Source organism: Hippoglossus hippoglossus, chromosome 3, assembly GCF_009819705.1.
Source record: "Hippoglossus hippoglossus isolate fHipHip1 chromosome 3, fHipHip1.pri, whole genome shotgun sequence".
Taxonomy (NCBI): domain Eukaryota; kingdom Metazoa; phylum Chordata; class Actinopteri; order Pleuronectiformes; family Pleuronectidae; genus Hippoglossus; species Hippoglossus hippoglossus.
Genome location: NC_047153.1, coordinates 5,642,293 through 5,669,597, shown reverse-complemented (window position 1 = coordinate 5,669,597; position 27,305 = coordinate 5,642,293). Strand labels below are relative to the sequence as shown.

The 27,305-nt window shown below is 42.4% G+C and overlaps 3 protein-coding genes across 10 annotated transcripts in view; 2 read left to right on the top strand and 1 right to left on the bottom strand.

The window, feature by feature from the left end:
* Window positions 1–8,126, top strand: part of csnk1g1 (casein kinase 1, gamma 1) — a 30,703-nt gene extending 22,577 nt beyond the window's left edge. For 2 of the 4 annotated variants that reach the window (XM_034575836.1, XM_034575818.1), the window contains 3 exons: window positions 381–481; window positions 2,500–2,523; window positions 3,824–8,126. In XM_034575836.1, coding sequence (XP_034431727.1) covers window positions 381–481; window positions 2,500–2,523; window positions 3,824–3,878 — 180 coding nt within the window. In that variant the 3' untranslated portion in view covers window positions 3,879–8,126. The remainder of the gene's footprint in view (window positions 1–380; window positions 482–2,499; window positions 2,524–3,823) is intronic. The other 2 variants (XM_034575846.1, XM_034575827.1) reach the window with 1 other exon arrangement.
* A 2,938-nt stretch (window positions 8,127–11,064) lies between these two features.
* Window positions 11,065–13,150, top strand: LOC117759332 (40S ribosomal protein S17-like; the record flags this gene model as incomplete). The annotated part of the gene is made up of 4 exons (XM_034581398.1): window positions 11,065–11,288; window positions 12,396–12,501; window positions 12,648–12,713; window positions 13,031–13,150. Coding segments are annotated over 4 exons (474 nt in total), but the record flags the coding sequence as incomplete, so codon positions are not given.
* A 1,711-nt stretch (window positions 13,151–14,861) lies between these two features.
* Window positions 14,862–27,305, bottom strand: cpeb1b (cytoplasmic polyadenylation element binding protein 1b). 5 transcript variants are annotated; one of them, XM_034575675.1, is made up of 12 exons: window positions 27,107–27,305; window positions 26,731–26,902; window positions 23,851–24,081; window positions 21,996–22,225; window positions 21,475–21,727; window positions 20,910–21,023; window positions 19,826–19,930; window positions 18,825–18,961; window positions 18,108–18,306; window positions 17,613–17,707; window positions 17,078–17,158; window positions 14,862–16,283 (listed from the first exon to the last, which is right to left on the bottom strand). In XM_034575675.1, exons 1-12 carry the CDS (start codon window positions 27,119–27,121, stop codon window positions 16,173–16,175), a joined length of 1,743 nt encoding a protein of 580 aa, XP_034431566.1. In that variant the 5' UTR covers window positions 27,122–27,305; the 3' UTR covers window positions 14,862–16,172. The 5 variants fall into 5 exon arrangements, with proteins under 5 accessions (XP_034431566.1, XP_034431568.1, XP_034431567.1 ...); XM_034575677.1 differs by having other exon boundaries at window positions 26,782–26,902; window positions 27,107–27,298; XM_034575676.1 differs by having other exon boundaries at window positions 19,841–19,930; window positions 27,107–27,265.

The following is a 27,305-nucleotide window of genomic DNA, read 5'->3' as shown; positions in this document are numbered from 1 at the left end:
TGCTGTGAAGTCCCTTTGTGGCGCATTTATACATTTCTGACACTGGTGGCTTCCAGCTGGAGTAAGTTCTCCTGACAGACTGGTGACAAACTCAGAAAGGTACTGATACAAAGTGCCAGCTAAAGTGGATGTTTTTTATTACCGTACAAGCCATTTACATCATTTTCATTTGTGTTATTGTTGTGTTGTTCTCTGCTGCTGTCTGACATGTTTCCCCAGAGGAGACGATACAAGTAAAGTGAAGTGATGAATGTATTTTCTTCTGAAGCCTTCTCTCACAGCAGTACCTGTTTTTCACTTTCTGTCCGACGTGCTAACATGAAGCCGTTTACACAAGCTTCAATGGATCGATCTGAAGTTTCCGCCCCTCTGTGCCACAGGTGGTGAGTTCAACCAACGGGGAGCTGAATGCAGACGATCCGGCTCATTCCAACGCTCCGATTACAGCTCAGGCAGAGGGGGAAGTGGTCGATGAAGCCAAGTATGTGTCACACACCCGCCACACCTCTCCTCCATGTCCATCTGTCGCTTCCTCTCTTTTCCGCTTCTCCTCTCTACCTCTCTCTGTCTGTGTGTCTCTCTCTCGCCACCTTTTGCTATGCAGTGGAATTGTGACAGCCCCCACCCCCCAGCTGTCATCCTGCTCCTGCCACTATTATCCTCTCTCTGATTGTGGGGGGGGGTTTGATCTTGACCACCGACTGTTTCTATGCTTGAAAACTAATGTAGATGAACAAGATTGCAGGAGATTCTCTGGACATCTTAAAGAAACACCTGACCATCATGTCTTGAGCAGTAATGCAATGCAGATCCTGTCAGTTCACTGAATCAGCCAGTTGAGATCACACCAGACCGTCCATGTGATAACTTTTGACTTCTCTCCTCTCAGGAGACAAACATGACAGGAAAAGAAGCTGTTGTTAGTACTGGTTTCTCTAAAGAGCTATCTTAGCTAATCTTCAGCACCAGTAGCTGGAATGATGCCGACGCTACACAGCTGGACGCCCACTGTGCAAAAACTGCACTGGTGGCTGAACGTCCTGTGGCTGAGCTGACTGGGAAGAACCCAGTGAAGTTCCTCTGTGGCCCAAAGCTCTGGGATTAAATAAAAAATATATTCATGGAGAAAATAAGCAGTTTGAGGTCGATTTCACAGTTGACAGCCGGCTTATTTTTTGTTTGATAAAAGTACGAACGAGAGATTTAGCTACAAAAGTGCTGAAAGCAACAAATGCCAAGACATTTTGTTGCCACACTTGCACTGAGCTAGACATTTTATCCCAAGACAGGACCCCACAATATATACAGGTCAAACAGTTTTTTCCCTGGATCCACATCAAAATGTTGTGGTTTCCTTCTCGTCCAATGGCCAATCCTTCCTACACGTTTTGTGGAAATCCATTTAGTAGTTTTGCGCAATCGTGCTGACAATCAAACCAACGACAGGAGAAATCATAACCTCCTCGGCGGAGGTAATAAAGCCAAATGAAATCTTTCTCCTGAAGTACATGTTAGATTCTTCCTGTAGCCTTGTAATATATGATAATGTTTCCTATTGCACTAAACTTTATATCCTAATACATCTTGTATATCTTGACATAAGATATCATTTCATTTATCTCTCAGTGCAGCTCAGAGTTATACTCATACAAACTGCAGGGATTTACCTTCAGTCTGAGTAAAACATGATTCTCTTCTACGAGTCTCTTCATGAATCTCCCAGAGGTTCATTAACTTCAGTCCGTGCTTGTTTCTGGTGTCAGATCTTCCCCCCCGTCTATTCACACACTTTTCTCTTTGATACCCAGTCAAACACATTGATGTTTGATATAAGAACATGAAGAAATGTTTCAAATGCAGTTAAATTATTGTTTTGCCTGTGAATTGATGCCACATGTGTAGTTATTTATATTAATGAGCTGCAAATCAGGTTGAAAGGACTGGTTTCCATCAGTGATGCTTTAATGTACAGGTATTAAAAGTACAATATATGATTAGGAGGAAGTTTGCACACAAATATTACAAATGTGTCAGTCGGACTAATCCTGTCTGTGATGTTTTTCACATGAAACCAAGCTGCAGTTCCACCAGTGAGGAGACAGATGATCAGTGTCTGACATACAGAAGGAAAATTAAATTCTCCCATATAAACAATCAATACATCTTTTAGAAAGGATCAATTTGAAAGGGATGTTAAATGCACCATCTTTTCTCTAATGCAGCATAAATTGCGCAACACTTTGATATTGAAACACACTCACACCCAATAATTCTGGGACACACATGAATCTGCAGAGTAGATGTTCTCTAATCTTTTCCTGCTTTAAACCTCCCAAACTCCTCCTCTCGACGTCCACCTGTGTCCTGTTGGTGTGTGTATATGTGTGTTTGTGTGTGTGCATGTTCGTGTGGCATGTGCCCCGTCCCATCATCCTGGTCTTGCTGTATTAATCTATCTTTCTTTTCTCTTTACACCCTTTCCTCTCTCTTCTTCTGTAGCTGCGTGAAAATGCTCAACCTGTGGTGAGTCCCTCTCTGCTCGTCCACATCAGACCCATGGGACAGGGAGTGGACCAGCCTAGGCTGGGTTTCAGAGGAGTTGTTATTTACATTGGTTTATCTACGTCTCTCACTGGTACAACAGTGACACATATTCCTGAGAACACCGTCTGCCACGTGTGATATCAAGTTTCTGCCCTTTTATCCACCACCACCCAACGTTAAGTAGAAACTGAGTACAGAATAAACCATGCTGCAATGTGAGTTAGCCAAAGACTGTATATAAAGATGGAGGACATGCCAGCTCCGCTAAAGTAAAGCCAAAGCATCTCAATCGCCACCTGGTGGCTGATCATGAATCACGTCTTGTCCATTAGTTAGTGAATGGGACATGGACCATTTATCTCAAAGATGGTTTCTTTCATTTCAGGTAGTTATCACATTGAGTGATTTATTTCTCTGGTGAATTTGGTTTTAATTAGTAATTTTATGTTGTTAAAAACGTGGTGAAACATCATGATTGACAGCTGAGAGTGACCTGTGATTGGTCAAGCCTGTGTATCAGCCTGACCTTGATGAAGTGGCTCCACCCCCTGATCACTAATCCTCAAACTCTGCCTCCTAATTCACAAGATGGCAGCTTTCGTCTCGGGGATATTTGAGCTTTATTTCTGGACAGTGGGAGGAAGTGAAGACATGTCGTCCATCTTTATATCCAGTCTGTAGTGGTGTAGTTATAATTTGAGCAAACATCAGGGCAGAAAGAATAAATAAGCTTTTTGAAATATTTTTAACTAAGCATCCTAATATTTGTAACTAAGCTCCTTATTGCAGAACACTTGGCCTCAGGTTAAAGGTCTTTTAGCTCTTGTTGCATGGTGCACCATTATTTATTAATAGAGTAGCCTTAGAGTGCCCAGTCACTGTCCTATGTCTCCATCCACAGCTTTGTTTCTTGTCTTTGTACGTTCTTATTGATCATTCGGGCTCATCCTGTCTCGTGCTCTTTGTGTGCACCGCTCCATTCTCATGCAGAGTCACTGCAGCACAGTTAAACCCCCTCTGCCATTTTTTTATTCTTCAAAATGGGAGATGAATAAAACACGTGGTGGGTGGAAATGGACCCGTCGTGTCCTTAATGCTAATGTTTTACTAATCAAACCTTTTGGCAGCTGCAGTTCTCATTGTTACATGACTCGGATCAGGCTCTTGGGATTTTTTAACACACTGATTTGAAGCAGTCCGCTTGCGTTTGCTCTTTCTTTAGCTTCATCTGACACCTCGCTCATCTGCATGTCGACTGAACGTCCGTCTCTGTCCCCAGGTGCTGCTGCTTCTTCAAGCGAAAACGGAAGAAGAACACGCAGAGGCACAAATGATCGTCCGCCACCGGCCTGAAACATTCCAAGTGTCCGGCTCAGTTGATTGTGATTTCAGAAATCAATAACGGTCCCATTCAGAATTAAAGAGGGAGACGACGGGAAGATCTTGATTGAGTTGTACTCCAGAGGGACCAGTTCAATATGGTTTGAAATGTGCAAGACGCTTGTGTCTTTTGATGGGAGTCCTGTTTTTAAATTTTTTCTTGTTTTTAAATTTTTTCCCCCTCCTCCAAGATGTGTGGGAATGTTCTGCAGGCCAGTCGGCCAGACGGGAACTGTTTGGTGGATCTTTGCAGGGGATAATCGTCAGTTTTTTTTCCTCCTCAACACGCGCAGCATTAGTATTTTTCTCCTCATTTTTTTCCTTGTTTATATTCTGTGGTATTGCAGAGGGAAGAGACGGGTCTTCCTGTTTTCATTCTTACCACCTTCCACCTGTTGCGTGCTATGATTTTTTGTTTTTATTTCTTTAAATCACAAAACCATCTTTTCATTTCTCCTCTGTCCCAGTTCGAGGTGTTTTGCCTGTGATTAGTTTGCGAACTCGTTTTGACACAAAGCCCTTCTGGTCCTCCCTGACGTGAGGCTGAATGTAAACCTGAACACACACAAGGAGCCAGGAGTGTCACCAGAGAGCGTCAGTCTGCCGGCCCCTGCACTTTTTACCCTCCAAAGAGGTCGACCCTGGAACTGGGACCTGGGCCTGAGAGAACAGAAGACCACCGACGTCTCCTGCACTGCGTTCTCTCGGGATGATTTCTGCTCGCGCTGCTTGGTTAAAGCGCTCCCCTTTAACCACGCCGCTCTCCAAACACACTACAGTCTCCTCTGACTCTGCAGTTCTGCTCCTGTCGGCTTTTGTGATGATGAGCGGCAGCCTGACACTTGTAGATGTGGCTGAAACAAACAAAAAAAAATGCTATTTATGCTATTTATCTCTTGGTTGACACCAGTTTTCTTACTAATTCTAACACATACACACTGAATGTATGGACAGTAAGGTAAATGACTTTGGAGCAATCTTATAATCTGTTATGCGCATGGAAACGAAATTGCAGTAACGGCGTTGAGACCAATGTTTAAAAAAAGGAGAAAAAAAAAGTGAGACCAAAATCAAGTGGATTTGTGGGAGAGTCTTAATCGTTCTGGATCTTAATAATGTGCTGGTTAGTAATGGACTCTGCAGACACTGGGGGACGTTGCTTTGGAGCGACCGGAGAAACGGGCGTGATGAGCTTTGGAGATTAAATCACAGCCTCTCGACGCTGCTGTCCAATGCCTTAACCCCAACCTGTCGACCGCCACGCCACCCGCCGGACACACACGTGCGTCGGCAGCATGATGGTTTGTGAGATGCGCGGCGCAGTTTGTCCGGCGGTCACCTGCATCTTAACGTTGCCGACTTGTTCCCAGATAGTATCAGTAGTGAATGACTTCCCTGTGTAACACTGAAGATGTATTATCGAGAGAGAGAGCGATGCCAAATGTGAGGTTTGGTGTAATAATCTGTGACGGTGTTAAAGACGTCCCTGCCCCCCCCCCCCCCCCCCCCCCCCCCCCCGTGTCTCGTCTGAAGACCCCTGTGCTGCAAAGCGATGTTTGATGTTCGAGTCCCTCTCCTTTTCACGCAGAGAGAGAAAAACCATCATGTCACCATTTCTTTTTTTTTTTTAATTAGTGTCACGGAGGACTGCCTTGAAAACAATATCCTCGATACGTCACCTTGCCTCCTAACAGAGAGGGAACTACCGCACATAGTTGTTTTATTTTTTTTATTTTCATGTCTTGCTAATGTGAATTGTTTTTTTTTGTTTTTTTTTCCATTCCAAATAGCCATGGTTTTATGGGGAAAGAGAGGGTAACAAAATAGAAGATTTAAAAAAAAAAAAAAAAAAAGCTTGAAACCATGACTGCACTACATTTGTTGACCCCGGCTTTCCCTGACGAGACCCCGCCTTCTTAATACTGTACTTCAAACGTGCTTATTACTTTAAATTGTAGCTGCCTCGTGTGCTAAGCCTTCCCTTAGGGTGCAGGGAATACACTTTAAATTCATTTTTAACCCCCCCACCCTCCCTCTCCTTAATTTTGTGCCATGACACCCACCCCCCCGCTCCTCTCTGCACACTCACCCATGCAAGTCCTGGATGAGTGGACTCTCATGTGGAGGGTTTCGGTTTTGACGCTCTGTTCGTCATCTTTACAAATACAATGTTGTAGATGTTGCAAACTCTCTCAATGGATCCGTATGTAAACCTGCTCGTTGCGTGTATTTACACTGTATAGCTTTTTGATTTACTCTTGCCCCTGACATGTCAGTTACTCCAGGGTCTAAGTTATTGTGTTTAATGAAAGTACTTGAATATGAAAATCTATGGGACCTTTTTTTTTCTTTCTTTTTTTCTCTCGTTTGTTTTTTTTATTGATTTCTCCGTCGTTATTGTAATAATTCACACGTCGGATTTGAGGGGGAATGGCGGGAAAACAGGCTATTTGAATGACAGGTATTCATTTCTCTGAGACGTCATAGTGCCTCTTGAGTGTCGGATGATGGTTTGTGGGACTCGGAGTCCCGTGCTAGTCGGTGTGAACGACCGGACGAGGCTCGGCCCGTTTCAGCCGGTAGAGGTGCAGTCAGATGTGGGTTTGGAGGTTAACGTCACGCGTTTGTCTCTGTGAAACATTTATGGTTATGTGTTTTTAATCCGGCGAGGGTGAATCCCTCCCGGTTTTTTTCCCCGGACACCAAACCTGTGACATCTGCAGCACCTGGAACGTCTGTTGAAAGTATTACTGTGTAGTGAGATGGATATCAAGACTATACAGCCTTCAGTGTTCCCCACCCTCCGCCCCTCAGAATTCCCCGAGTGCCATTCCTGAGACTACTACTACTACTACTCGCCCATGCCTTTTACCTGTGCCAGAATAACTATGAAGTTGAATGTTGGGTTTCTTTTTCTTTTGACCATCTCATTCCACCTCGAGTCCTCGACGTGTCCGTTGTCATTTATTTTTTTAAAGAGAATCTCAAGTCAGTACCAGGAAGTGTTTGGAGAGAGTCGCTTTCTTTCATTCACACCAAAAGAAAGCGATTTGTTTCAGAGTTGAACTTGTTGAACTGAGCATCTCCACGACGTCTGCTTCTTCCTTAAACTGTGGGGTGACCTCACTCTTTCGCTCTCGGCTGAACTGGTAGATATAGACATATTACTCTGGTGTGTGTACCTTTTTTTTTTTTTTTAACTCTCTGGGCCTTGTGCAGAGCGATTATAGGAGAGCTCTGTATGATTTTGTATCTGCATGGCTTTTTCCGGAGACGGCAGGGAGTCGTCTCTCTGTGAATCTTCTCCTCCCCCCCCCCCCCCCGTCGGGCTCGTGCACTGTTTGGGTCAGCGAGTCGTCACGGCTTCCGGTCCTCATGTACAGTAGAGAAACGTTTTTTTTTATCTTGTCTCCTCACAGCACGTTTCCATTTCAGTCCCCATCATTTCTCATATTCTATATCTCACTTCAGTCAGACGTGTGTAGCTCATCGTGTGTCAAAGCTGTGTAAATCAAAGCGAAGGACAGTTTTAAGTGTGAATGAATGGCTTCGGTCTCTTTGGGTTCTCTGGCACTTTCTCTTTGTTGCTGTACTGTAGAGTTGTCTTGGATTTACTGTATATTTTTTCTTTGAGGGAGAGGTTTAGGGTGACATTTACTGCAATATTGTGATGATTATTTGAAAATTGTAAATTGTACAGTGTTCACAATTGTAGTCTTTGTTTTTTTTTCTTTTGGGATTCCATATGAAATGTGTTTTTTTGATGATTTCTTTCCTCTCAGACTGTGGAAAATCCGATTGTACAGCTGCAAGAGTTTATCCTCCCCTCAGCATTGTTTTAGTTTTTCTTTCTTTCTCAGAGCTATGATTAAGAGAAGTCTTAAAACTGTAAATAAATATTGTGTTGAAATATGAATGTCACTTCAAAAATGTATTCGAACGAGTTAGTCCAAGGGCTTCACCAATGAAGGAGCCACATTTGTTCTTTTTATGGTTTCATATTTTTAATTTGCAGAAAGGTAAAGGTCCTTTTTATTTGAGATGCCTGTTTTTTTTGTTTGTTTTTTTTTCCTCCTTGAATTCATATAAATACGATGTGTCACACATGAACCTTATAAAATCACTTTTTATTCCCTCCACACCTAAAGGGAAACTCCAGTTTGCACCCTTTTTTATGTAAAATAAAAGCTCTCTCCACCTTGTGGGAAAGTCTTCTGTGACGTGATTTGTACCAACTTCTCCTGACGCACGACTCTTCACCAGATTCAAGATGTTTGTCACATCCTTGATACAAATGAGTGAAAACGTTTGGCAGGGAAGCTCCATTAGAAAAAACAAACAAAAACAGGAAGCAATAATAACAAGATCAATACAGTAATATTAAAATTAAAAGAATTGGATTTACAAATGTATATATACACGATAGAATAACAATTATATAAGAATACTTGGTACAGACAGCAGTTACAAATACTATAACTTACCTTTTCTAAATTTATGAGCTGTTTTAGTTATTAGCACGATTCAGACATATTCAACCATCATACATGTTAATAAAAGAAAAGTTGTACATCATTTAATAAACAATAATTTCCATGTTTTTACTTGCGGTTATTTAAAAAATCTATTTTAAATTCTTTTCCACGACTCAGTTCATGCCTCAAACGATTGTTTGGTCCTACGAACAATTCAAAACTAAATATCTAATTTATTGTCACATTCAATAAAAAGCTTTTTGCTTTGAGAAATGTCTGAAATACTGAATTGATTATGACGATGATTCATTTTCTTTACACTGACTAATCACAACAGAGGAATCGCATCGTCATCTGAAAATACAGTGAATCATGATGCTGTGATACGTTCCAACACAACTTTTAAATAAAGTGATAAAAAACAGGTGTATTTTAAGAACCATAAAGTTTATATTTTTCTCTACTTTGACGTTACTGCTCTTAAAGCATTAGACGACTTGATACAATGGACCTGTCAATGTTTTAGTTGCTCCTTTGACTTCTGTGATGGAAATCTGGAAACACAAGAGGCTGGAACATCCAAATTTGTCTTTGTGTATTTTAATAGGGGATTTCTGCAGAAAGGATCAACACAGAGAGTCACAGGGATCTCAGAGTGAAGATGCAGGACAGTCAAATGCAAGGATCTTATATAGGAGAACTAAGGCTGCCTCTCTGAGCCAGTTCAGACTGGTTCTGTAGGCGCAGTTTGAAAAGGAATCATAACACAGAAATGTGATTTACATATGTTTCCTTTGGAGATAGAGCAGACATACATTCAGTTCTTTGGAGAGTAAATAAGTGATTAAAAAGGTCATAAAGGTTTCAGGTCATAAAAGTATTTAGACATGTTATATAGGTTTCAGGTTACAAACAGTTCAGGTCATAAAAGTCTTGAGACAGATCTGCAGAAACTTACTTTTCAACTACAAAATAGTTTTCAACCACACTTAGTTAATTTGTCCACTACATTTCACATGCTGTTTTCTACGGTGGCCGAGAGATCTCAACACACTGCAAATTAAGAAAACATGAAAATACAGAAGTTGTTTTAATTTTCACATTGTTTTTTCCACGTACATGAGTTGGCTACTGTAGTTCTCTCCTCCCGCCGCTAGCTGGCGGTGCCGTCCCGGTGCGGGTGAAGCGGCCTATAAACTTCCTGTTTGACCCTCGTCTGCTTCTCTTCTTCCGGTCCGAGCCAACATGGTGGGTACCTGTAGAAACACTTCACCTGCTCAGTGCTCACGATCCTCTCTAATCCTCCGCGTGTGTCTGCGTGCCGAGCGGCTTCGGGCCTCAGTCCGCACACACACGTCCCGGATGATAACAAACACCGCGTTTTGTTCCCGTTAGCGGATTAAATTCAGATTAAAAATGCTAAATGTTGCCGTTAGCTCCGGTAGCTAACAGGCTACAAACAACCGGAGGCGCACCGGCTCTGCTCGCGTGTGTTTCTGGGGATGAAATGTGCACGTTCGTCTGCGTCTGGGTCGCTGTTCACGTTTTATAACTTAATTTAACGTCAACTCTGTTAGTTTGACACGAAAACTGTTTATTATCCGTTGATTTCAATTAGTTTAAACTCGAGCAAATGTTATAACAATGTTTAAAAAGAGCAAATCTTAATGTTTTCCAACCTGGAATTGAGGCTCAGGCTGTTATTTTGTGAGGTTAAAGGAAGTTTAACAATATAAAGATTTAAAAAAAAACATTTAACAGGTATGAGATTGTGTTTTTAACAGTTTCTACAATTTCAAAGTTTATCTGGTTTGGATTTGACAAAGTTTTCTCTCTCTGGAAATTGTCTGATGTGGAGAAAAAAACTGTAAAATCACAATTACTTTCTGTTTTCACGTGTAGAATAAAGGTTTTTTCTTGGATCTTAAACATGTGAATCAACTTCAGCTCCGTTAAGTGACGCAACACAATTTAAAACATATTTTCTTTAGCTGGACTTTCACAAATCTTAAAGTGTCAAAACGTCAAATATAATATTCACCTTTCAAATCAGTAACTAATGTAAAAAACTAAAAAAATAAGTTACTCAGTGTTGCAGCAAGTTTACTCTTTAACTTCCTCTCTCTTAAGTTACGTGTTGTCTCATTAATAAATGTGCTTTGAGTTTTTTCCTAATATCCAGGGATGAAATTGCTCTTAATCTTCACTTCAGTTAATAGAACAGAACTTTAAGTCTTGAGTTTCATTCATGGGCCTGAAATTAACTTTTTAAATGATTCATTAATCAGAATTCTGCTTCCAGTTTGGGTTTAAAGTATATTATTAGGCATTATTTTTAATTACTGCTGGAAAGTAAAGTAACACCAAAATGTGGTTAATATTTTAAGTCCTTATTCCTACTGGTTTTCTGTGATTGCTGAGGACTGGGTACGATAAAGAAAACTATTTTAAACTTTATTAATCTGTGGTTTTAAAAAGGTCTTAAATAGAAACCCGGAGCAGTAAAGTGACTCGTACTGTGTCAGCGGGTGAATTTATGTCCTTGGAAAACTGAAATAAATGTACATCTTTAAGAAACAGTAGAAAAACAGAGGTGTATTATTGAGAAGTTTACCGTGTTTTGACGAAACAAACTCAGAAGGAGCCACCGCTGAATAACTTTTAAACCACTAAACGAACTGGGAGTATTTCCAGTTGTGTAAGAAAGCTGAAGTGTTTTCGTTTGGCTTGTCCTCAGGGACGCGTCAGGACCAAGACGGTCAAGAAGGCCGCCAGGGTCATCATCGAGAAATACTACACACGTCTGGGCAACGACTTCCACGTCAACAAGAGGGTGTGCGAGGAGATCGCCATCATCCCCAGCAAGCCGCTGCGCAACAAGATCGCAGGGTGAGTGGAATGAAACCTGCTGCTGCTCTTATCGACGTTTCCTGGAGGAAGTCACGCTCCTGCTGGCTGATGTTCAGTCTTCCACACCTCAGATTAGTTTTATGAGTTGTGAGGGACTTGCTGTGCACAGTTTGACCTCCGGTTGGAAGGTGACACAAGGGGGGGGGGAGTCCAGCTCATGTGGTGACTCGCGTATCATTATTGATGAAATTGTCTGTTGCAGCAGTAGAAAGACAAAGGATCTGTGACTGTACGCTACTGGTTGTGGGAGTTATTAGTTCCACTTTTCTGGCAAATCTTCGATCTCATCTTTCTCACAGCAGTTGGAGAATCAAAGGAAATGTTGTCTTGGTTTCACGCTGAAAATTAAATCTGAGTTCTTGAGTCTCCTGGTGACGTTTGTCCTGGTTTACATCAGATGTAGAAACGGTCGCGGTTGAAGCCTTTTCACTTGATGCACATGAGCCGTCATGCATTCCAGCCTCAGTAAGACTTGATGTGTAATGAGAGTAAGTCAAGGACTGAGAACGTGCACTGCACCATGTAGTTAATACTAGATCCTCGTTACTGATGCTTGTGTCGGGTTCATATATAATGATATAATATTTGAATGATTTACTGAACCTAAGCATTGCGGCAACAAAAATAACTGTGCTTTTACTTTGAAGACAAATTGGCAAGCAGAAAGTAAATCTATGAATGTTGTTGCCATGACGGAGCTCAGCCCTGGTGCTGTGTGTCTGTCTCAGTCCAATAAGGTGAATTCAAAAATAATCAAGTTATCAAAATGATCTGGTGGCGATTTTGACCAGTTGCCGATGTTGCTGTAGTTAATCCGAGGACCTAGAAGAAGACTTGTTCACCTCAGTCTGCAGACTCACTGCTGCTTCTTGTTATTAAATTTGTATTAATATTTAATATATAGCAAGTCTAAATTCCAACACTCCACTTCCCATGACCACTTAGAATACACACAGCCAGTGTGAAGCAGATAAGATGAAGGATTTGTGAGATACAGACAGATCTATAGAAGAAGTATTTGTATTATGGACTTGAGAGCAGTCGGCTTGTTGCTGTCCTCACACTAACCACGTCCTCCTGCTTCAGGTATGTGACTCACCTGATGAAGCGGATCCAGCGCGGTCCAGTCAGAGGAATCTCCATCAAGCTGCAGGAGGAGGAGAGAGAGAGGAGGGACAACTACGTCCCAGAGGTCTGTCCATCTTTTCCTCGCCTTTAAGAGAAAGATTAAGTCTTTTATTTAACTTGATGTCTTCTGCTGTCTAATGTATTTCCCCCCGAAATGAAGAAAAAACAACTAATTATCTGATTTCTTCTTTTTAATCTCTCATCCTTTAGGTCTCTGCTCTGGACCAGGAGCTCATCGAGGTGGATCCAGACACAAAGGAAATGCTCAAGATGCTGGTAAGTGTGAAATGTATATGATGTTAATGTCATTTAGAACAGATATTCAATTCGACAAGAAACACTGACAATTTTTTGACGTGTCGATGATTCAACGGCTTAACAATAATCAGCAGATTAATCAATACATGGAAATGATCAGTTGCTTGTTTATTAACTGACTGAAACTATAATTAACTACAGAAAAGATGCTGAATAATTTTCTGTCTCTGTAGCATTAACAGGATCTATTGAAGTGAAAACTTCCCCTGATAGAAATAAATGTGTAATGTTTCTTTTTCTACCTGAATCCTGACGACTGCTTCTTCCTCTTGCAGGATTTCGGTGGCCTCTCCAGCCTTCAAGTCACTCAGCCGACTATTGGAATGAATTTCAAGACGCCTCGAGGGATGTAATCGTGTTTTATAACCGTCTTAATAAAGGGATGTAATTGTTAAGATGACTTTTCTTTTTTATTCAGGAAGTGATGGTTAATGATCTTTTTCTAAATGACAATGAACAGCAAAAAAAACATAGAAGCCTCTGTGGTGGAAGGAAACTAAGTTTTTTTTGGTGCTTTAATATCTCTATTTTATGAAATGTATACTTTAATAACACATTCATCTTGTGTGGTCTCTAGTTACATCTCACATTAAGACCTCAACTAGAATGGCTCTCAGAGCGCATACCTCACCACAGCCACAGCCACCTCACCAAACAGCCACATACTGATTCATTTCCATTAAGCTCCATGAATTATTCTGAGATATCAATCTACAGGCTCTTAAAGTGACAGGGAGATAGTTCTGGTCCCTAATGGCCTTAAATGAGAAGAGAACAAAACCAAAAGCATCTGTGGTCTAACTTTCCATTTATTCGCCAATATTGGAAGTTGTAAACAATCAGTGGATGATCCAGCAGTTTCAAGGGCCTGATGTCAACCGAGTAAAATCTGTAAAAACAATAAGGTGCAGAAAGCACATTTAAATTCATTAGATCCAGATTTTTATTTGGACCTGCACCAAATTGCACAAACTCTTTAATCAAGATCAATGAATTATTCAAGTAGAAATCAATGAAACTGTTGAAAAACACCTTGTTAAAGAAAGTGGGAAATAAAGTTCCTGATCTGAATCCACACAAGTGTAATGGGTTCTTCCTCAGGTGAAGCTCCGCCCCTCCACAAATCTTCATGGAAATTGGTTGAGTAGTTTTGGTGTAATTCTGCTGATCAAGCAGGAAGATGAAAACATGGCCACTTTGGCAGAGATACAAACATTCACTTTGAACAGATTAGATTTATGGTTGAAGGTGAAAAGGTCAAGGTCACATGCAGTTGAAACATGTTACATCAGGAATGTTTCTAGGGAATTTCATCATGTTTTTCCTGACTTGTTGAGGGTTAAGGGCAGAGGATGTCACACCTTGTTAAAGCCCATTGAGACAAATTGTGATTTATGAATATGGGCTATACAAATAAAATTTGATTGATTGACATGTGGTACAAATATTCACCTGGACTCAAGGACGACCTGTAATAATAAAATGACCTGAATAGATCTTTGTGGGCACTTTGACTTGTGAACACGACATCTCTGAAAAGGCATTGAGGGAATTTCTACAACATTGGCACAAACATTACTTCTAGTTAGGGATTAACTGAATTGATTTAGGAAGCCTCAGAGTAAGTGTTTTTTCCTTGAAAGTGTTATCTAGATTTCAGGGAATCTCCTCAAATTTGGTACAATATACATTTGAATCCAATAAAAACAGAAACTGCCCTGTTGGCAGAGGAATACAACTGCAGTGTAGCATTTCTAGTTTGTGCACTTCTATACTACGATGGACAGCGGTCCTGTGTCTGCAGATCAGGATTAGCTGAGCACATGTTTGTCTCAAGTCGGCTGAAGCAGCAGTAAAACTGAAAAGTGGTTTCATTCCAGCTGCGTTTTAAAAATTTACGGGATGTCAGTTTTGACATCAGGGGAGAAACAAATCTGACATTGACAATGAAGATGTTTCAACAGCAACTTAGAAAAGGTTTTTGTAGGATGAAGCTACTTGATTTATGTTTTAATGCTCACTGAGCTTTTAGTAGAACAGGCCAGGGATTTCTCAGAAACTCCACAGAACAACAGTCACAGTAGTAATGAGTCCAGACACAGCAGATAATGCTTAAACACCTTTATTGTGCCCAATCTGAACATACTCCACAACTGTAAGTAGCAGCAAACTTGGCAGACCACAATGAGGTAGACTTTCGAAACTCTAAAAAGCGGCTGGGCTAAGGGACAACAAGCTCAGCATGACAAAACTAATGGATAAGAAAAGACACTTTGTCTTTGGCACACAGCTTATGCATTTATGTCCAACTGGAACAGGAAGGCAAAATGGGATAAGAAAGCATGGAATCATTTAGTGGGGTCTACTCAAGCTCTGATAGATAAATTTATCAGCTAAGTGGAAGTTCTTACATTCAACAGGAAACAAGCAGCTGTTCTAACGTAGGAGTGTCCCCCTGCTGATGTACAAAAGTGATTAAAAACCACTGCCACCTCTCCACACGTGCAAATTAAAAAGTGCAAAAAATCAAACTATGTACAACCAAATGGTTCATTCACTCTAGTCTCAACTGGGTCCATCAGATGCTTGAGAAAAGATGGAGAACCGGTCGATCACATATCCAGTGCTATTGGTTTTACACACATTTAATACAAGTGGGCCAACAAAGCAAGTGAAAGTACAACTTCCAACAATTTGGGCCCATTCAGTTGAAATTTGGGAGGGCGAATTAAAAAAACAAAAAGGAAATAGCCACAGAAAAATGTATGAGGGAAAAAAAACCAAAAAATAAAAAGGGGGATTTTCCCATAAACAGCCGCCTGGTAGAATTCTGTTCAAAATTTTTCATGTCATGACTTAAAACCGTTTGTGTAAAAAACTGTAAAAATGTCTGAAATGAAGCCCGACATTCAACTCCCAAAAGTAAGAAACACCAGTTGGCTTGCACAGGAAAAAACAGATGCCAACTGAGGGTGGAGGGAGGGAGGGAGGAGGGGGAAAACTAAATAGATTTAAAGGCACTGTATGGCATTTGCCAATGAACGGCAATGAGACTTGCGTGATAGCTCGTCACTATGCAACACATGTAAAACAAAAAACAAAAAAAAGGCATTTTCATCCACCTCTTAACTTTAGGCAGACTCCCAACTCTCTGTCTGGCCACAAGTCAGGGAAAATGCAGAAGTGTGAAGGGCCCCTTCTCCCAATAAGGTCACTGTGCATAGTGCCACTGTGAACAACAGCAAAAATGTAGCAAGTGCAAAAGTGAACATTTTCTACAGTGATATCCCCAGTGCCTGGTGGAGTGCCGTGGCGCCCTCGAACCGAGGGACGTCCGGCACACGTGCTCTCCTTGGCGGGCAGCCTCGCCCCGTACACAGAGGCTCTGGACCTTCAGAGTGATTGGATCCGTCAGCTCTAGCTGGAGTCTCTGTTCCTCTGGTTGCGCATGAGGGGCCGGTGGTTGCTCAAGATGTCCATGGAGTGCTGCCAGTGCCAGCAAGAGCGGCAGTAGTACTTGAAGCAGGCCTGTGCGTCACAAGACCGTGATTAAGCACATTTTATAATACAAGGGCTTGAATTCATTCACATAACAAAATCATTTAAAGAATAATTCTGTTTTATAAGGTCATACCATAATTGTATTTTATACATTTCTATCTTTAGTCATCTAAAACCAGACGACTAAATATCTGAACCACTTCATTAAGTGGTCATAACAAATAGACCTCCATCCCATAATACCTCACTACAGAATAAAACTGCAGTTATCAGGAGTAAGGTCAAACAGGAACGTTCTTGCAAAATCTTTTGCAAACCTGAATAATTGTCAGATTGTTTCTTGCTGTGGTTGCTATTAAAAGTTGTTTTCAATGAATTAATACTTTACTGAAAATAGGATTAATTTTCTAATAAACCAGAATTATATAGTAATTAAGACAACAATGTTAATTTTAACATCATGTTTGATGAGATCAATAATTGTTCATTTTCATATTTGGCCATTTGCTGGATTCTTAATAGTTTTAATCCATTATAAATGAAATCTATGATATTTAATGAATTAAATGTTTTGAAATAAATTGCAATGAAAAGCAAATTATCCAGTTTAAACCAGACTTCATCTTGTGAAGCTGATGCAAATCAAGAGAAAAATAAGTTATTAGAAATACTAAGGCAGCCATTTGTGACATTAGTTCCATCTGGAGCAAGACAATAGAACTTCTGTCAGATCAGCACTTTGTCCTCCATCATTCAGCCTCACTGATAGCATGACAAATACTTCTAAGTATTTATATGTACAATACAAAGTTTGCTCTGACCTCGTCTCTGCAGAAGAAAGGTCCAGGTTGGCGAAGGCAAACTTGACACACGGAGTCTTCCAGGTAGGGGTCGATCTGGACCTGAGGGAGACACAAAGCCGAGGAGCTCAGAGCAGCAGTGACAGTGAGCAGGTTTCCACCCACGCCACATTTTAAGAAACGAAAATAAAAAGCTTGCAAGTGTTCAGCAGCATTTCACAAATATAACAGGTGTTTGTCAAGATATCGATTTGTACTTGAATTTTCTGACTTTCTGTAAACAACTCAACAAATCACCCCCCCATGTCCACCAAGGTTGTGTGTGTGCAAATTGGAAAAGAACATTAAAACCAGTGGATGGAACTGCAAGTGAGAACCTGCTGACTAAGCACCAGCATTTTTTAAATCATAATAAAATGTTACTCATCAGGGTTTAAGAGTTTGTGCTGCATGCAAACTAACAGACGTAGTTTCCAGTAAAGAAGCATCAGTGTACACAGCAGCACAGACTGATTAGTGATTATAGAAAGTACAAAGACTGATCAGAGCATCTTACCTTCTTTGTAAACTTGGGTGTTTTAATCTCCACAAATGCTGCACACACAGCTTTCAGATAACTGCGCTGATTGTTAAAAGTGACACGTCCAGAGCCTGCACACAAGAAAAGTTCAATGTCACTCAGGAGCTCATTGTTTGGCAAGAAATATTACAAACTGAATATCTTAAACACAGATAATCGTGTTTACTCAATTTTGGAATCGATTTTTCCTCAATGTTCAGCAGGGAATTAACGATTTGCAATTTGTCTTAAATCCTCATGTCAAAGTTTAAATCTACACTTTAATTGCCCTAATTGCAAACACAATAAAACATTGATTGTGGCAATGTCAGAAAATGTTAAACGGAGCTTTTTTTCTACTTGTCTGAAAAGTTTCATCCATGATTAATCACTGAAGCTGCACAGGAGGTTAAGTTCAGGCTCTCGTCTTTTCAGTTCCAACTATGCACATACAGAAGTTGAACATTAATAACTGAATGAAACAGGTCTCACCTATGGGATACTTGTGCTTGTCCGTGTCGATGCCAGCATACATGACGCCTCCAAACAGGTCGTTCATGATGCTGGCCAGCGCCTCAGCGTTCAACATGCCATGCAGTGCGCCCACAAACACCGTCTTACTGGGATCCAAACGCTGGGCAGGGCAGCGCACGTAGTTACTGTCGGAGATCACCCAGGGGATGACCTGCACCTGGAACAGCACGGATGAAAGACAGGACTCAGAATACTTGTATTGTTACAATATGAAAATGTTTAATTTCCCACCGTGCTGCCTGGACCAAGATATATACTTTATTTTGCCCATATTCTTTACGTCACTGGCTGTGTGCTGGAACTACAACATGCCTGTGTGTATTTAATGAGCATGAAAACACTGAACTACAGCTCGAGGGGGAAGAAGAGCCCGAGGATAGTGGTGCACAGCTGCTTTACACAGGGGATAACTGGTGGTGCCACTGTGGAAAATGTGCACCGATGGAAACAGGAGTCACTGTGTTGCAATAAATTTCCAACTCCAGCATGTTTAACATTACACGAAAGCTCAGGGCAACATATGAACAAAAGGTACTGAAGACGTAGTTCAGGACATAAATAAAATAAATACATTTCAGAGAGAGACAGCTTTACAATGAAACAATGGCAGAAAACTGATCTGAGTTATGTACATGTACATTGTAGTTTATATTTGTGTGTCTAGTCTCTACTCACGTCCTTGCATCTCATCCTGCGGCTGGACATCTTAAAGTAGTACTCCCTGTTGTCCTCGGGGGGGAACTGGTCCTGGGAGCAGGCGCGGAGCAAAGCTCGGACAGACTTCTCATTCTCAAAAACCAGGTAAACATAGCCTACGCACATCAAACAGTACAACACTTTAGGATACAGAAAACATGTGGCTCTGGTAAAAGGATGTGGATTAATCCAGTCACATTTTTCAGGCAGCCACTACTGGAATGGTAATTTTCAACAAGAGCCACAGAATTGAGTCATTTAGTTAAATAACTATTTGTAATTTGTCAGCTCTAACAAACGCCTCAGGACAGGATGGGTAAAAACACCTTTATATTTTCCAGCTGAACCCAGGGCGCTATGCTAACTGTTTTCCAGAAGGAGCACGCACAAAGAAATTTAGGAGCAGAGTGACAATTACTTACATTAATATTTACTTCATACATTATGCAGCTTTGCTCCAGAATGAGAACAAAATCTGAGCATATCAAATAGAGGCTGCTCAGAGATAATACAATTTAAAAATATATATATTTAAATACATTATATATTAAATGTGCTCCAGCATATCTATGGTTGTAATATATATTTGAACGCATCCATTTTTGGGGCAAATGCGAGAAATAGTCGCACTGTGGATCTCAGGCAGTCATTTTTAAATTTGCCAAAAAGAGCAAAAAAGTCTTACCAGAGGAGCAGAGGCCACAAGTAGAACCACAAACACTTAACAGGACATTTGCAAGATCCTCAAACACGACCAACCCAATCCAACTATCATCAAAGTGTCATTTACTGACGAGTGAGGCATCTATTTTATCATCTCCCTGCTTCTACCACCATGCTTTATTCTCCAGTTATGCCCCGAGTCACCACCCTAAGTATCTCTGAAGTCCCACAGTCAAACTGACCAGTTTACCAAGTGCTCACCACAGTGCCACCCTGAAACCAGTAAGAAAAAAAAGGGTCTACCAACTTGTCTTTACCTTTAGCCACATTACCTTTGGGAGGACAGCGAGGATGCTTTCCATCCTTACCCGGCCACTCCACGGTCAGAGGACCATACCCACTGAAGATGTTGATCAGGCCGGCTGGAATAAACGAAGAAGGAGAAGGGACGTGGTTATTGTCACATAGAACCAACATTTGAACACATTTCTAAATCAAACTTGTTTGTAGACATTGAGAATGCTTTAACTCTCATTAGAAGTGCAACAATTATTCCAATTGATCCATCTTCAATTAATTGTGTCAGTTTATTCTCATTAAAATAATTTTCCCTGGTTCCCACTCAAATGTGACAGTTGCAGATTTTCATTTATATACACACAACAATAAACTGAATCACAAGGTTTCAGACTGTTCATGAGAAAAATACATTAGTGGCTACTGAGAAATTATGAGAGCCATTTTTCCTCCATCACATTTAATAGAGCGGATTCATCAACGGATCAAGAAAATAGTCTCCAGATTAATTGATTAGGAAAATAATCATCAATTGTATCTCCACCTAGTAGCTTCAATGAATCATAAAGACGTATATGCAACATATTAAAATCATTTGAACCCATTTAGACTTAACTTATTGAAATATTCGAATTGATCCATTAATTCAAAATCTCAAACGTTTAACTCAAAGGTGACGGAGCAGCCTGAAGTATTTTAAACAATCCCTGCCGGCAACACATCCCAACATAATGTTTAAACAGTAAAATATAAAAGGACGGACTTAAGCTCAGCCACATTAATTTAATTTCTATTGCAGCAAATCACGTCACACAGCATTTTACATAATAAGCTTCAGATCTAACAAAACTATAGAGAAACCCAACAGCTCCCACAATGAGCAAGCACTTTGGCGACTGTGGAGTGAAAAACTCTAACAGGAAGAAACCTCTAGAACCGGACTGTGTGGGCGGACATGTGCCTCGACTGGTTGGGTGAGAGGAGAAAAAGGTGGAAAGAGAGGGGCTGCAAATTCTCAGCTAATGGGCATCAATAAAAGCATCTCAAACTAACTGGACTGGCACTGTGTAATTAAGCAAATAGCACGTTGACAGCAGCACTTACCTTCTGTGACGTCCCAGGGCACGCCACCAAGAAAGACCTTGCAGGAATACATGGGATCCTTGTTGTTCCTGGGAGGCAGCTGACCGCTCCAGGTGAATGTGGCCTCATTCACAGCTGATGAGTCAAAAAAGAAAAAGGTCACCATATAAAGCTGTGTCTCAATTCAGCAGCTGCAGACTGACAACAGTTCCAATTCAAAGACTCCTTGAAATGCATTCTTCCATCCAACAGGTGGATCCTTCCCAGCCGAACTTATCCCAGGATTCATTGCACTTTAGAGCCATTTTTCAAAAAGGTAGCGAAGCAACGAGACGTCCAATGCCTCAGCTCAACCGAACCGTTAATGGCACAAAAAAAAAAAGGGGGGCATTAAACCTCTTGTGTCCAACTTCAGCTTTGTTGCTCGGCAACAGTAATAAGGGCAGGATGAGCTGGTGACGCCGATCACAGAAAGCCTATTTAGACCCTCTGAGTTGAGACACAACTGAAGATTGAAACTGAGCAACAAAAAAAGCAAAGGGTAGGTGCAGTGATACATTGGTAACGTCAAGTATGTTTGAGTCACCTGCAGCCTGCCTGTGCAAGCGGGCCTCCCTCTCAATGCTGAATGCATCATCTGACTGGTCAAGCACATCAGAGCCAGGCCACGGAGATCCAGTACGCCAGCGGCGGGAAACGGCTGAGGAGGGGCTGGCAATGGATGATGGGGTCAGGGGAGAGCTGGAGTCCTGGGGGTCCAGACGAGAGCCCAGTCGCAGCAGATCCTTCTGCATGCTCGATGCAAGATAAGGCAGGGGAGGGGAAATCCGCAGAGTCGACTGAAGAGAAAGAAACGTGCAGACAATTGACTTAGCGGGGAAAGCAAACTTTGAAAATCAATCATTAACCGAGGTGAAACGTTTGGCCATCAATCAGAAATGGTAAACAAGTCTGACAATTAATCTACGGCTCATGAGACATGGTTGTTCAATTAGCCTCCATATCTGATTAGTAAAGTGCATCTTTGAGATAGATTCCCCACCTGCATGAACAAAAACAATCCAACATACAAAACAGGAGATGCTGAGTAAGTGTGGTGTTTCTTACCAGCATGTCACAGAGGTGGTCCGAGCCAGAGCTGAATCCACTGGTCTCTGAGTCCTCAGGACTGCTGGAGCGAGAGTCCAGAAAGGAGGTGGATTCCAGACGGTTCGCCATGCGGGCCATGCTGGGAAACTTCTCCAGGAAGTCAGCAGTCATGCTCATGGACTCGGGGGGCAGGTAGCCTGGGGGCTTCCCGAGGATGCTACTGAAGGGACTGTTCAGAATACCTAGCACTGTGCAAACAGGACAGTTACACCACTTAGTGTGAATGAGGCCCTGTTCAGACCCAGTATTATCAGTTCTGAGAGATCTGATCACATGTGGACAGCTTTAAGTTTGTCTGTTCATACCTGGCACTATAATGTGCCCTGAATGTATCTCGTAAGCTCACTTCTTCGCTCGCAAATAAACATCTGTGTTCACCGACACCAAATGATGTTTTTACCCAGTGGGACTTTACAGATGTTTCCGATGTTTGTGTGTCAGGGAGAGACAGACACTCAAAGGGAGAGAGAGCCACAGAGTTAGAGAGACAGAGACAAAGAGACACTCAAGGGAGAGAGACAGAGAAATTTAAGTAAAATATACATTGGTCAGAGTTGATATTGTGGCGATGGTCAAACAAATCAAATGTATAGACCCTGAGAAGTGTAAAAATAAGTTTGATTCCGAATGTGGTTTTGTGATCAGACCACTTAGGACTGATGGAGAGAAGAAAGTGAAAGTATATTCTGTCAAGGTTACTTTTACTTAAGTACTCAAGAGAATGTGAAGTGTGTGCTGAGTCTGCAGAGTTCAATCGATTGGCCAGGAGGCGCGCTGCAAATACAAGTTTCTAAAAATCATATCTCTCTTTCCCCCCCTCAAAGGGAAGCTGTTTCACAAATGGATTAATAAAGAAAATTGAGCTTGTGTGCAAGACATCATGTGCCAACTGAACACCAACAGCAACCAGAGAAGCTTGAGTTCAAGCGTATTCACTTTCGATATCAGGACAAAGCCTGGAGGCTAATTCATCGCCACCCAAACAAAGCCCAGAGACCGCCGAGTATTAACCAGCATCTTCCTTCTTGATAACCCAGTGAGTCAGCTGGCAACTGTGACAGATACGTACTGCGTGGCCTGTAGCGGTGAACATGAGGCTCGGAGGGGATTATTCAGCTGTAGGCTGCATTCAAAGCTCTGTCCTACTTTGTTGCGGGCCCAGTTTAGAAAGCTCTAAATGAAGTTATGCCGGGTCAGTTTGGACATGCAGCGATAAAACTATGGCTCTGCAAATGGGTCAGGACTAATGGGACAGAGTTGTCAAGACATTAAAACTCATCTTAAAACTATGGACGGCACATATATTAGCATTTACTTCATTTTAGTTCTCGCATCATTCCAGTATGTGACCAAACCTCCAAACTCCGCATTAAAAAGACACATTAACATCTAATCCATGGGTAATAGTTAAATCATTAGACGTAGCAGGGGCTGAAATCAGGTTTAGGGAAAAGGAAAGTAGCTTCACTGTGCGTTTGTGTGTGTTGGATTACTGGAGATGCAGCAAAGCAAAACTGCCACATCATCCTCCCTAGCGACGCTACAGCCTGTTCCCACACAGACACACTGCTGTTAACCACTACACTTTTCTATGCAAACAAGGGCCACTAAAAGCAAAGCACACAACCACAGATGCTGCATTTCCAACCGTCATGTACCGATTAATGGGGTCACGAGAGCGAACACAAACTGCTGGGAGAACACACAACTACCAACCTGACTCTGGGTCACAATCTGATAAACTGAACACCAAGTCGCAGGTTTAAATGTGAATCCGAAACACATTCAGGTGAACAAAAGGCCTGGTACTTACTGGAGGGTGAGCTAGTCTGAATCTGGGAGGGGGAGGCATGTGAGTCTGTCTCCTGGCTGCTCCAGGGTCTGTCCCAGCCGGACAGACGGAGAGACTGGAGGCCCAGGCCCAGGTCGGTGACACCCGGTGAGCCCCTGGATGACGGCATCTCCTGGGAACCAGGCACACAACCACAGTTGGGGAAGAGCATCCTCCTGCTGCCCACTGCAGCCAGCTCCGACTCTTTTTGGTCTGAGATCCAGTTCAGAGGCGCAGCAACAAGAGAGAGGAAAGAGGAAGTGTTAGAAAAGAACAGTTGTTTCAGTCCGCGCTACAGGGAAAACAGCAGGGAGAGGCTTGTTACACGAAACCGTTTAAAAATAAAAACTTTCATCACCACATCTCCCCCTACCCTGGCTGACGGGGGAGCTAACCTGCTGCTTCTGTGCCCGGTGCAACTGCCATGCATCTCCGTCCGCATCACTGACCCACCTAGCAGCATGTGACATGGCTGCTGATGCACTCGCACACCCCTGCTAATGACATCAGCTTTCCCCCACCTCCCGGCATCCTTGCCTAACAACTGTGTAATGAAAAATTCCTGTCAGAGCTATTGGCTTGTTGATAGAAGTACTCCCCTCTCTGGAAGGCACGGCACGTCTCTGAGTCGGTGGGAAGGCAGCCACCACTGCTGCCGCTGCTTACTCTGTGTCTCGCCTTGTTTCCTGAGCGAGCTGACAGAGAGGCAGGGAGGGAGAGGGAGGTGAGGGGCAGAGCTACAGCGGCAGGGTGGGAGGCAGCATGGGAGATGGGAGCGAATGACTCAGCAGACCTGAGTTAAAAGTGCTTCAGAATCGAGGATGCTCTTGATAATATCATTTTAAAAATCATTGCACTCGGTGGTTGGTGAACTCCTGTGATGTTTTTTTCCACACTGCACAGACCCAGGGAAGAATGAGGCATGCGGAGCCTGGTTGTGACACGAGCAGCTGACTGATCAGATGTTGAGGACGGCGAGATTTGCACCGCCAGCTCCTCCCTGCCCTCTCCAGGCCTGGAACGCTTCCAGCAACAGCACTGATTCAGCAAACACCAGACAGGGGTGGCCGAGGCAGAGAGGCCACAGCAGAAAGTTCAGCTCAAGATCCAATTTAGTTTTGTGTCCCTTAAAAGTTGCGTAAGATTTGTGTTGTGCTGCTGCTGCTCAGGTACGACAAAGCAGAGCGTTACAGTATCACACAGAGCATCCAAAATTGATAGTCACAACTGGAGAGGTGCCCTAAGCAAATTGAATATTCAGGGGAAAGGACACAGGCAGGATGCTGAGCTTAAATCTTGGCAAATCTCACTCCCGGGGTGAAAAAAGACGAAGAATTGCTGCAATGCTGCAGATGGCGATGCACCATGAATCAGCTGCTGGCACTGGAATCATAGTGACAAGGTGAAGGAGCTTTAACACATGGCAATTGTTCCCTGAGAAAGTAAAAGGGCTCCTTCATTGTTGGGGATGAAACTTTTCATCTGAGAAGAAATCCACCCTCGTTAAAATGAACTTATTCTGGGACCTTTTTATGGTCTGAATGTGCAGCAACAACAAAAATGAAGAACGCTGCAGACTTCAAATGTCTTATTTTGTTTGATCACAAAAGGAAATGTCAACACATCTTAATTTATGTTACTGAATATGAATGTCTCTTGAAAACTTCAAACTAAAGGCAAGAAGTAAAAGAATATTTATCTTCGTTTCTACTACTTCAAACTAAAGTCTAATTAAAATATTATACAGGTTAATTTCTGTAAATTAACTAATTACCAATTATTAAGTTACTGAGACATCTGAATCTATTCTGGGAATTTTAAGATTTAAGGAAACTTTAAGACTTTCTATAATAACTTTCTTGCTTTTGCAGCTAGTTCCATTATCTTCTTTTGGGTCCATCTCCACCAATTTGATCCAATTTCTGAAGAAAACCAATTTCAACTGCATGTTCACTTTTAATGCTTGAACTCTTCCTGATGCCCCTTTGTTTCCTTTGTGAAGCTAAATTCTGACACTGACGACACAAAGCAGTGACTCATCTGTTTGACCGTGCTCACACAGACTCGTTGCATGTTTACCCATCAGATGTAATGTCGTCAGTCCTCTGTGTACCAATCTGTTATCATCCTCGTTATTGATCTCCCACTTCCTTCTGACGCACATTACAGTTTCTGCTTTATCCCAGTTCACCTCTTCCATGGAGGTTATGTTCTCACCCCTCTCGGTTGGTTGGTTTGTCAGTAGGATTACGCACAAACTACAAAACAGATTTCCACGAAAATTGGTGGAAGGATGGGACACAGGCCAAGAGAGAAGCCATTACATTTTGGCCTGGATTGGGACAAAGGGACTCATCGAATCGGCTTCACGCTTTGACATCGTGGCCCAGGGAAGTGCGGTTGTGAATTTTGTGCGATTTGAACATGCTACACATTCAAAATGAATACAATTTGAATAAACAGGGCCCAGCGCTGTGTAGCACTTGAAGATCAAGTCGGTTGCTCTGAAAAAGCCGACGTGAAACTGATGTAAATCATTTAAACACCTTTGTATAGGCCTCACACGGCAATTAAGCTAATGTTTGACGATAAAACCTTCGCTGCAGATAAACCAGGTAGGATGAACAGAAATGAACTTCACTCTGAACCATTACAAAAAGCTCTACACACACAAATGATAAACAGTGACAGTGTATTTGTAGACCTGCTGGAGGTTGTATGGATTAAATTTAGAATTAGCAGTGCCACAGGTTAAGCTAGCCGCCACAAACAGGCAGGTTTCCCCAATGGAGTCCTGACTACAGCCTCCCTATCCTGACCCGGGTCCACCTGCTCCTGTGTGAACACGAAGTGGCACTTTACCACACAGCAGGTCTGGCTTTCCCTTGGCGCTGCTGGGTGTGGTGCACACACCGGTGAAATCCAGAGCGTTGCCCAGCATGGTGTTCATCCGGCGGAAGATGTCCGCGTTGCTGCAGGTGGACAGGGCCGGGCACTCCGGGTCCGGGCTCTCCGGCCTGCGGGACTCGTTTCTCTGCGGGCGGGAGGAGAAGGAGAAGGAGGAGAAGGAGGAGAAGCTTTACCCACCGGGGACACGTGCAGGGGAAGAGGAAGGTGTTTCTGGCTCCAGGTCACGATACACGCGGGTTTTTCCTTGACACTAGAGGTCACATGTAAACGCCGCTTGGCCCCAGAAACACCTGAATTGACTCGTGTGAGGGAGCAGCAGTGGACTCACCAGGGAAAACGCCATGTTGTGGACTGAGAGCCGGTGATAAACGTCACAATGTGGACGACAGGTTGTCGCTCACGCTCATATTTATCACATCTGCTGATTAGGCTCCATCTAATGAACGTGTGCGCGGCGAATGACTGAGCCTGCCGGGCCTCCGTCCGCTCACGTGCTGCACATCAAAGAGCCGCCCGCCGAGTCAGGC

Coding starts and splice junctions, on each gene's coding strand:
- cpeb1b (XM_034575675.1), bottom strand. Junction 19,931..20,909: donor GCCCTGGGACGTCACAGAAG/GTAAGTGCTGCT, acceptor CGTTTATTCCAG/CCGGCCTGATCAACATCTTC. Junction 18,307..18,824: donor GCAGGATGAGATGCAAGGAC/GTGAGTAGAGAC, acceptor GTGCTGTTCCAG/GTGCAGGTCATCCCCTGGGT.